At 43.2% G+C, this 10538-nt stretch overlaps 1 protein-coding gene across 1 annotated transcript; it reads right to left on the bottom strand.

Moving 5' to 3' along the window:
- Window positions 1-208: 208 nt before the first annotated feature.
- On the bottom strand, window positions 209-5820 carry LOC120105831. The gene is made up of 2 exons (XM_039118582.1): window positions 5757-5820; window positions 209-1380 (listed from the first exon to the last, which is right to left on the bottom strand). The coding sequence occupies exons 1-2, from the start codon at window positions 5818-5820 to the stop codon at window positions 380-382; spliced, it is 1065 nt and encodes a 354-aa protein (XP_038974510.1). The 3' UTR covers window positions 209-379.
- Window positions 5821-10538: the final 4718 nt, after the last annotated feature.

Raw genomic sequence — 10538 nt, 5'->3', positions numbered from 1 at the left:
CATGTTTTTGGTTAAAATGTTTAACCCGTTCTTTCCGCATAAAAATTTTCTGAAATTCATGCTTAGCCCTCTGCACGCACACCATCACTTCTCTCTTATTAATATCGCTGAATATTTGCTTGTTAAGAACACTACAAAAGAAAGGGTATCTCCCGACGCTTTTTTTGGTCTCTCCCGACGCTTTTAAGCGTCGGCTAATTTCCTGCCCACGCATCGCAAAGCGTGGATCAGACGTCGGGCAGGTGGGCGTGGATCGAATTTAACCCGACGCGTCAAAAAAGCGTCGTCGGTCTATGCCGACGCTTTTAAGCGTCGTTCCTTTTATAAGCCTCCGACGCTTAAAAGCGTCGGCAATGGCATTTTTTTTAAAAAAAAAAAATTAACGCTTGCTGGGAAGCCTCCCACCCAGTTCACCGGCTTCGGCTTCGCCACCGTTCTCTTTGAAGACCGGCCGACCAGTGGCGATGGATCCTTCGATTTCGCCTTCTCCGCCCCCGAGATCGCGGCGGCAGGCGGAGGATTGGCGGAAGAAGAGGAGTCGGCAGCAGCGGCGGCCGAGGCGGAGGGAGGAGGAATCGGCGGCGGAGGTTTGGACTTGGATTTGGATTGGCGCGTTCCGAAGCGGGGAATGGGATCTGGCCCACCGGTGAATCGATCGGCTCCGGAGCTTTAGATCCCGCCCCCTCGCGGCCATTTCCGGCGGGTGACGCTCGGATTCATCGTCGTCGTCTTCTTCTTCGTTGAGATCGAGGAGGAGGGCGAGGACCTGGGGCCGCTGGAGGTGGGAGCAGAGCTTCATGGGGCGGATCTGGCCGTTAAGGAAGAGCTCGTCGGCGGAGGTCATGGATCCGGTGGCGAAGGCGGCAGCAGAGGGGAATCGGGCGGAGAATTCGAACTCGAAGGAGCCGGCGACGGAGGCGTCGGGGGAGTCGGAAGGGAAGCGGCCTCCGCCGCCGCCGGCGGAGGAGAGGATGAAGTGCATGGGGCTGGTGGGGGCGCTAAAGAAGTAACCACCGGCGACGCCGCCGCGGCCGGGGCTGGAGGGGGCGCTGACGTAGGGAGTGGAGCAGAAGCTGTCGACATCGTCCGAGGGGAAGCGCAGGGGGGAGAGGGGAGGGTCGAGGTGGTGTTCGCCATGGTTGGGTTCTGCGAGCTCGGAGCTCGGAGGGTCCTTGGAGCTCCATTCTCTCTCTCTCTCTCTCTCTCTCTCTTTCTCTCTGTGGACTATAGCTTCTCGGAGAAGATATTGTAGACGGAAAGGACGAAGGGGGAGGTGGGGCTCGTTGGACACGCAATAATCAGAAGGCGGGGGATGGAAGGGGAGAGGTTTTGAGCCTTTGACGACGCTATTTAGCGTCGGGGTCGACCGCTTAGACGACGCTTATAAGCGTCGTCCCACTAGAGTACAATTAGAGATGGGCACTGGGCCGGGCCGCCCACGGCCCGGCACGGCACGGCACGAAGCGGGCCGTGCCTGGCACGGCCCGCAAGCTACAGTGCCGGGCCGTGCCTGGCACGGCCCCTTTGATAGGGCCGTGCTGGGCCAGAGGGTCCTGGCCAGCGGGCCGTGCCAGGCACGGCCCGCTTCGGGCCTGGGCCGGCACGGCCCGGTCTAGGCCCGCGGGCCAGCACGGCACGGCCCATAAGGGCCTGGGCCGGGCTGGCACGCGAGCCTGGCACGGTCCGGGCCTGGGCCCGGCTCGGCCCGATAAAAATTAATGCTTCATAAATTTTTTTAATAAATTAATAAATATTGAACACTAAGAAATCTTGATTTATGAATATAAAGCCACCTTAATGGTGGGGGGTTTGGCATAGACCCCTACCAGTTTATTAATTTAAATCAAAATGGTACATGAAGGGAGGTTTGGACCTTGGTCTGACCTCTAGAATACAATAAGAAACTAAGAAAGGGCCGAGGTTTGGACCTTGGTCTGACCTCCAGAATACAATAAAAATGTACAATTATAAAAAATTAAGAAATCTTACTAATCATCAGTGATTCAGTGAATCAGTATTCACTCTTCAGTCTTCAGTCTTCAGTCTTCAGTCTTCAGTAGTGTTTGTATCATCATCATCAGAGGATGTTGTATTATGTCCACCTTTATCTTGAAGTCTTGCCTCAGCATCCAGCCAATCCTTGAAGCAGAGAAGCATCTCCACCGTTTCGCCCGTCATCCTACTTCTCTTTTCGTCAAGAACACGCCGACCTGCACTAAAAGCGGATTCCGATGCTACCGTGGACATCGGCACAGCTAAAATATCGCGTGCAATTGCAGACATAACAGGATATTGATTTCTAACACTCTTCCACCAAGATAATACATCTAGATTCTCTATTTGATTTTCATCATATGCAGAATGAAGATCATTTCGTAAATAAAATTCTAGTTCACTACTTAAAGATGAAGAAGATGAAGAGGAACTTGAAGCATGTGTGTGTCTTCTCTGTGCAATGAATGAAAAAATAGATGACGAACGAGAACTACTAGAAGGAAGAATAGAGGTTTGTATTTGTGTTCTAGATCCATGAATTTTTTCATTATATATAGCATAAATATCATAAAGAAGTTGTCTTACCTCATCTTTAGCAGATTCAGCATCTTGATTCATATTTTCAGAGTATGCATCAAGTAAAATTAGCACGCCATTTAATTTAACTCTAGGATCAAATACAGCAGCTAAGTTATGCATAGGACATATCCTGTCCCAATACTCATTCCATTTAGATTCCATTAATTCAATAATAGGCATTAAAACATCATCATATCTATGTTCTGCAAATTTTTGACTAATTATATATGCTTGTTGTAAAAATGAACATGAAGTAGGGTAATAAATACCAGAAAGAATATTGGTAGCATTATAAAAACTAAGCAAAAAATCTTCCAAAATTTTTTCTTTATTCCAATCAGTTTCAGTCAATGTAAATCCTAATCCACGATCATTAATATATGCACTTAATAAATTTTTATATGGGTATGCATCATGTATCATGCTATATGTGGAGTTCCAATGAGTAATTACATCAAGTTTAAATTTTTTAAAACGTTTACCATGATTTATGCATAATTCCTTAAATTCTTGAAGTCTTGATCTAGAAGCATGAATAAAAGAAACTGCATTTCTAATTTTTGAAATCACATCTTGAATCATGCCCATGCCAGCTTGAACAGAAAGATTTAAGATATGACATGCACATCTAATATGCAGTAAATTTCCATCTAATATGGGATGCAATGAGTCTTTTAATAATACAACAGCAGAATTATTATTAGATGCATTAGCAAAAGTAATAGACATAATTTTTTCATTAATATTATATGAACATGCAGTTTGATAAATTATATTTGAAATTTGTTGCCCAGAATGTGGAAAATCAAAAGCACGAAAAGCAAGAATACGTTTATTTAATTGCCAATCATTATCAATATAATGAGCAGTAATGGCAATAAAACAATTACTACCTACAGATGCTGACCGAATATCAGAAGTTAATGAAATTTTTACATTTAAAGTAGAAAGTGTTTTAATTAAATTTTGTTTCATTGCTAAAAAATTGGTCATAGCTACTCTTCTAAATGTACGCCTACTAGTTCTTTTGTAAGCAGGTTGTAGGTTTAATTGAACATATTCTTCAAAATTAAAAGATTCACATAAACTAAAAGGTAATTCATCCTTAACTATCCATTTTACAAGTGCTTTTCTTTGATTTTCATGATTATATGCAAAATTACCTACAAGTAATCCCCCTTGTATATTAAGGCTACTTTGAGTTTGAGCATGAGAATCATGCATCCTATGACTCTCTTGATGTCTTTTTAAATGCCCTGTTCCCCCACTACTACTACAACTATAAAGTTTGGCACATTTTTTACATCTAGCTTTCCAGACTCCCTCAACCATAACTCTATCAAATTCATTCCATACAGTACTAGTCCTCTTACGAGAAGAGGTTTGACCTTCACTCGGTTCACCAGTTCTAGAGGAACTAGGAACAGGGGGTTGGGGATTAGTTTCTTCTCCCTCAGAAACAGGAATGCCAAACTGACTTTCCTCAAAAGATGACATATCTATGATTAATTCAAAAAATAAAAACTAACCGCAAGGAGGAATTGAGTAGAGGGTCGGAGGGCAGAGGCAGAGCCGAGATTCCGAGCTTCCTCTTGTGCTCTCAACAGAAGCGACCTTCTCTTCTCAACAGGAACCTCCTCTTGTGTAGCACTTGAACAAACTAAAAATTAAATTGCTAGAAGAGCACTTTAGAAGAGAGAAATAATAGCAGTAGAGAAGGAGAGAATGAGAGGTTTGGTGTGGTGAGAATGAGGGAGGAATGGGCTATTTATAGAAGCCCAAAAAAATTTTTTTTCCAAAATACCCCTCAATTCAGCCGTTATTGGACTGTTGGGAGGGGTAAAAGCGTCTTTTTCCCGAAAATAGCCGTTGGAAACGGCTATTTTCCTCCCCCTCTCCAGACGGGCCGTGCCAGGCACGGCCCGTCTGGAGCCGTTACGGGCCGTGCCGGCACGGCCCGTTCGGAGCCGTTGCGGGCCGCCCGTTTGCGCCCGTTACGGGCCGTGCCTGGCACGGCCCGTGTCGTGCCGTGCCCGGCCCGGCCCACCAATAGAGGGGCCTGGGGCCGGGCCGGGCTGCAGTTCCGTGCTGGACGGGCCGTGCCAGGCACGGCCCGTTTAGTCTTTGGGCCCGGGGGGCCTGGGCCGGGCCGGCCCGGCACGGCCCGTTGCCCAACTCTAAGTACAATAAACGACGCTTTTAAGCGTCGTTTATTCTTCAATAGGCTCCACGCTCTCCAAAAGCGTCACAAAATTTGGCACGGGAGAGTATTTTGCCGACGCTTTTCCCTAGCGTCGGCAAAAAAGGGTCGGCTTTTTCTAATTTTACTGTTGTGGAAGCTTCCTTTTTCTGTTTGTTTTCAAACCATTTGTTTCTTACTTGATTCAATCAGGGGATTGAATCAAGGGTTGTAAGGTTTGTTGGTGAGCCTAGGTTAAAACCAATGGTGTAAGGGTTGGATTGTGATTCCGGAAAAACAATTGGGTGGTTCTAGTCGGTGAGCCTGGAAAAACCGACCGAGTTCGTTGTGATCTCGTAAAACAACAAGTTGGGTTGTGAGCTTGTGAAACAACCGGCTGTAATCCGAGGGATTATAGTGAATCCCCAAGTGAGGCTTGGGGAGTGGACGTAGGAGCAAGGGTTAGCTCCGAACCACTATAAAATTGCTTGTGTTTGTGATTGCTTCATTGTCTCTTACTTTTCCTTCATCCACTGCATATAGCAACTAATTAATCCACTCGCAAAAAGTTTTAATTAGTTACTCACAAAGCTTTTAATTGCAATAATTATTTTAAAACCCAATTCACCTCTCCTCTTGGGTTGTCTATCTGGGCAACAATCTTGGACCTATCCAATCCACCAAGCCCACGTACAAGAACTATGAAAGCTCTGTTAACATAGATAACTCCGTCCAATGTGTAACCCCCAACCAGGTAGTCCGTTTGGTGCCAATTTAAAACTAGATATATGTACAAGGGATGGACATCATCTTGGCCACTCTTCTGCCGAAGGTTCATACGTTACTAAAGCATTTACTCTATTTATAACGCATACGGTCTACTATGTGAGTACACGTGATCTCACCCATCTTATTATAGAGACACTCTCGAAGGATATGGACGTGGCTATAAAAGGGCATGCTTGGAGGAGTCATCCAGAGCAGGAGGCTCTTCTTTGATTACCCTCGGGGATGCTGAAGCCAGACAATCCGCTCCATTTCCTTGGGAAACCTTCATGCCCAAACATCTAGCCCAACCATTCTGGGCGTCTAGTATGCCACTGGAGGATAAAGGAAGGCATTCTTTTGTGAGCAGTCTCATACCATCCGTACCTAAGATGATTGTACCAGAGATTCCCATTGTGAGATGGGAAGCGGAGATCTCTTCTCGTGAGAAGGGAAGATGAAAGGGAAGCACTTCATTTAGGTCTCAGACTCTCAGGCAAGGAGTAACCACATAGTGCTGAAGGATGCAGACATCCTTTCTTGCTTCGCAATTGGTTACTTGAAGTCAAAGAACAACAAAATGATGGAAACCTAAGCACGGCAAGGATGGACTTCTCTTGGAGTACTGCAAATCTTTCTTAAAGGTTTTGGTGAGGTATAGAACTAGTTATTAGAGAGTGTTTTTTCATTTGTTTTTACAGGAAAGTGTAAAAGCTAGATTCTGAATATAGACTACACTGTTGCTGGCAAATTGATTGATCGATTTGCTATTTTGCTTTTGTTTTTTTTTCTTCCCTCTGGTAAAGCTGTCATCAGGCATGACTAAATTGAGTTGCTAGTACACAAGTGAATTTAATAAAGGATTTCATGTTTCCTTAATTATCATTTGTCGTTTATACATTGAATGATTACTGACATGTTCCAAGAACTTGAGGTTTGTAGAAAGATAGAAGGAATGAAACCCCGCTTTGCTATAATGCATGTTCGGAGTATTGAGGCATAATATTTGTTATTCCATCCCTCATGCAATTGTTTCTATGTCTTCTAAACAGCCCCAATGTCATTAAAGTTTCATCACAATGAAAGTGCAAATGACCCTCTAATTGGAAGTAAAATTCAACATATTATATATATATATATATATATATATATATATATATATATATATATATGACATTAAACAAAGTCAAGTGGGAGCTCAAGTTGTTTATTTCAATTCGAAAGTTAACAAACACACTCAAAGATGATATCATGCTGTTTAAACCTTTTCATCTTAGATGCCCACTTATAATGGGTTAGAGCTTCTAAGCATGGGAATGTCCTATGGAAAGGGAGAAGACAGCATGTCTTCAGCATCACTTCAAGTCACCAAAGGTGAGTTTCTTGCTCTAGATGACTCTCCCAAATACGCCATTTTATAGGCACACCATATCCTTCCAGAGTGTTCCCACACCATATCCTACTGTAAACTTAAAATCGAAGGTATTTGATAGAGTCTAGAAATAAACTCTTATCACTTTCTAATCTAGAGTGAGAAAACTTGAAGTGACCGAGTGATTCAAGTATGGTGCTAGACTTAACAAATCTCAGTCAAGGTCTCTCATCATCCTTTTTACTCTAATAGAAAAGGCAATGGTTGGACATTTTCTCAAAAACAAGAGAGAAGAAATCGTGAGATAGATGTTAGATGTATGCCCTAGAAGCCAATTTGGCTGACACATTGTTGATTCTAGGGACATAATTTTGTACTTGACTATTTATTATTGAATAAATAAAAGGCATCTTTTTCATTCATATTGTTTATGTGTCTATGAATCGTCCAAGAAATTAATAAGATGATGATACATATTCTCAAGAGTTGAGAATTTGAGCCATGTATCATTGGTGATTAATTTCTAAATGCTCCTGATCAAAGGATCATCACGAGGACGGTGATCGATCCGATCAGTGCACAGATCACTCTCCTTCTGGATGGACGAGACTTGAGTCCACAGTGTAGGGACACTGAAGTGATAGTGCAGGTGCTTGTTAGAGAACAAGGGTACTGAGCGTGACCAATACAAGAAGTCACTTGGATGTCTATCCACTCGTCAGTGACTTGCTTGATGTTGCAGTAGTGTGACTGGTCCTTTGACCTACGGCGCTTCGGCTACTCACAGTGAGGTTATTGTAGTTTGACTGCACACATACATGGTCTCTAGCCATATGGGTCCATGCAGTGTAGATTGGCTGCAGTAAGTTCACTGTAGGAGTAGGGTATGCACCTATATGGAATCTATCGACCTTGATAGATAAGGAGAGATCCTATGTGATTTATATGACTGAGTTCGTAAGACCTCGGCCGGGGCAGTATACACAGTGGAGAAAGAGTTTTTCACTATCGAACTCGAGTCGAATAAATCTTGACATATGACAGACGATGGGGTTTGACGAGTTGTCCATGACCTCCGTCCTGTAGGGATCCACGATAGTAGGACTGTATCACATGTTAACTGCACCTAGAGGTTCATCATTCCATTCTGCTGGATAGCCACTACATGCTGCTAGGTGTCACTGGTGGATGGTGGGACTCATAGGGATTATCTTGATGATCGATAAACCCTAATGAGTTGAGTTGGAATCGTTCCAACCCATTGAAAGGAGTTTTCAATGATATAGTGATAGAGATCACAATATATCTCACTACCAGTCAGAATAGAACCTATGGGGTCACACACACTAGAAGTATTGACCGATCCGATGGTTGAAATCGTGATTAGGAATCACAAGAAATCAATTTGATTGATAAGAAGTTGAAGAAGGAAAAAGGAATTAATTAATTGGACTTGAAACAAGAATCCTACTTCGGGTAGGATACCTAGAGTTCTAATTGGATTAGGACTGGAATTCCTACTTGGAATAGGATTCCTCAATCCTAATGAGATTAGGAGTTTTGAATTAAAAATTGGATTCCTACTTGGAGTAGGATTCCTAGAAATCCTAATTGGATTAGGACTTCGGATTCAAGTAGAGTCCTAATTGGATTAGGACTAAAATTAAACAAATCCTAATTGGATTAGGATTCCTTAAGTCTAAATTAATTATTAATCTAATGAATCAACATGACTCCTAATTGGATTAGGATTGAAGAGTTCAATTGAGTCATGGTTCATTCAAGTCCTAATTGGATTAGGACTAGTATAGATTGAACCCAATTTGGCCAATCCTAATTAGATTAGGATTAAACCATGAGAGAGGCACCTAATCCTCTTTGGAAGAGGATTAGGTTAACCAAGTAAGAGGGGCATCAGCCCCTCTCATCTTGGATGGTGCGGATTGAAGGAGAGAGAGGGGCCGGCGCACCCCCCCTTTCTTTCTTTGGAAAACCATCTAGGGCTCCTACTTTGGAGGAGCCCTTGATGGCTATAAGAAGCACCATGAGGCCGGCGCCCTAGGTATTGGAGCCCTCTTCCCTTGTGCCGTGGCCACCCTCTTCCTCCCTCTTAGTTGAAGCCGCAAGCAAGAAAGAAGGAACCTCCAAGTGTTGGCGGCCTCCTCCTCTTCCTTTTCTTCATCCTGCGCAAGCAACAGAAAGAAGGCTGTGCAGGGGTTCATCTACTTCCTCTTCTTCATCCTTCTTCTTCCTCTTCTCAAGCACTTTCAAGAGTTGAAAGAAAGAGAAGAGATCAGCCATCAAAGGAGTCTTTGCAAGGGAGCTAGCACCCCGGGAAGACAAGAAAGCTTTGATCGGTTCTCTACTTCGTGTGGATACCCGTAGAGGCCGGACGTTTGAACGGCTTCAAGCGAACCCTCTCCCTAAAACCACGAATTCAGATTCGCGGTGATCATCTACCCGCGCAAGGTGAAGATTTGATCTTCCTATTGTTTTTAAAAGTTTTAATTCTTACCTAATTACGAAAGGTCTCGAAACAACGTTCATGCGATGAACGTCGAACTCGTGCATGCCGATTCCGCTGCCATCTGAAAATTTTTTGAAATATCAGCGGCATGGGCGGGTTCCCAACAGTGGTATCAGAGCCTAGGCTTCGTAGATTAAGGTAAGAATTAAATATCTAAAGGCATATTAGATCTGAAAATTAAATGATCATGCATGCTGAAAAATTCTGCATGCAGATTTTTCAGGGGTGCTGATTTTTACATGCTGATTTTTATGTGATAAAAAGATGATTCTAATTGCATTGTTAATGGGATTACAAAGTTTAGAATCATGATTAGCATGATCAGCGACCTATGTCATGATATAATCAGTTAAGTTTCAGATCTGAAAATTATAATTGTAGCATACGGTGATGATCATAGGATTCAACCCCTTTTGGTATCAAATGTAATGACCTGCGATGTGATCTGCGATGTCATGTAATTTTTCAGATGCTTGCATGCATCTTATTTGATGTTTTGAGAGGCCTGCGTGCCTCCTAAAAGGAGATGTAAATTATTTTTATTTTTATTTTACATCTGGTTGTATTTCTGTGATGTGATGTACATCAACGATCAAGTTGAAGCAAAGGCATGAGATGAAAGGTGATCTAAGCGGTTGATGGCGATGGGATCAAGAGTTGATCAAGGATCGAATCAAGGAAGCTTGGAATCAATTCAAGAGTTGAAGACCACTTGATCGATTGATGTGCATGTGCTTGTAAAACGACCTAATTAGAATCCATGATCATCACCTAGTTAAAGTTTAGCTTTAATTATTGCCGCGATTATAACTGCCTGCAATGCGCCGTTTGCATGTGATGTGAATGAGAGTCGGGTAGATAGGTCTACATGTGATGTAGCAAACCCAATTGAGACCTAAATCAAAACCTCCTCAATCAAGTCGAGAGTGAACCGACATGAGCAAGTCATATTAGATTAATTGATCTAATTGGTGTCTAGGAAAGCATGAAAGGTGGTTACTTAATTAGGACCTTACTCTCTGAGTAAGGGGAGCCTCCCACCTGCTTACCTGGCCAATTGTTCGATTACCTCTTATGAAAGGCTCAAGTTGCAAACACTAAGACCTGATTAACCAATATTA

Source organism: Phoenix dactylifera, unplaced genomic scaffold (genome assembly GCF_009389715.1).
Source record: "Phoenix dactylifera cultivar Barhee BC4 unplaced genomic scaffold, palm_55x_up_171113_PBpolish2nd_filt_p 000378F, whole genome shotgun sequence".
In the NCBI taxonomy this organism is placed as follows: Eukaryota; Viridiplantae; Streptophyta; class Magnoliopsida; order Arecales; family Arecaceae; genus Phoenix; species Phoenix dactylifera.
The sequence above is the reverse complement of the archived record's forward strand: the minus strand, read 5'-3'. Positions and strand labels throughout refer to the sequence as shown.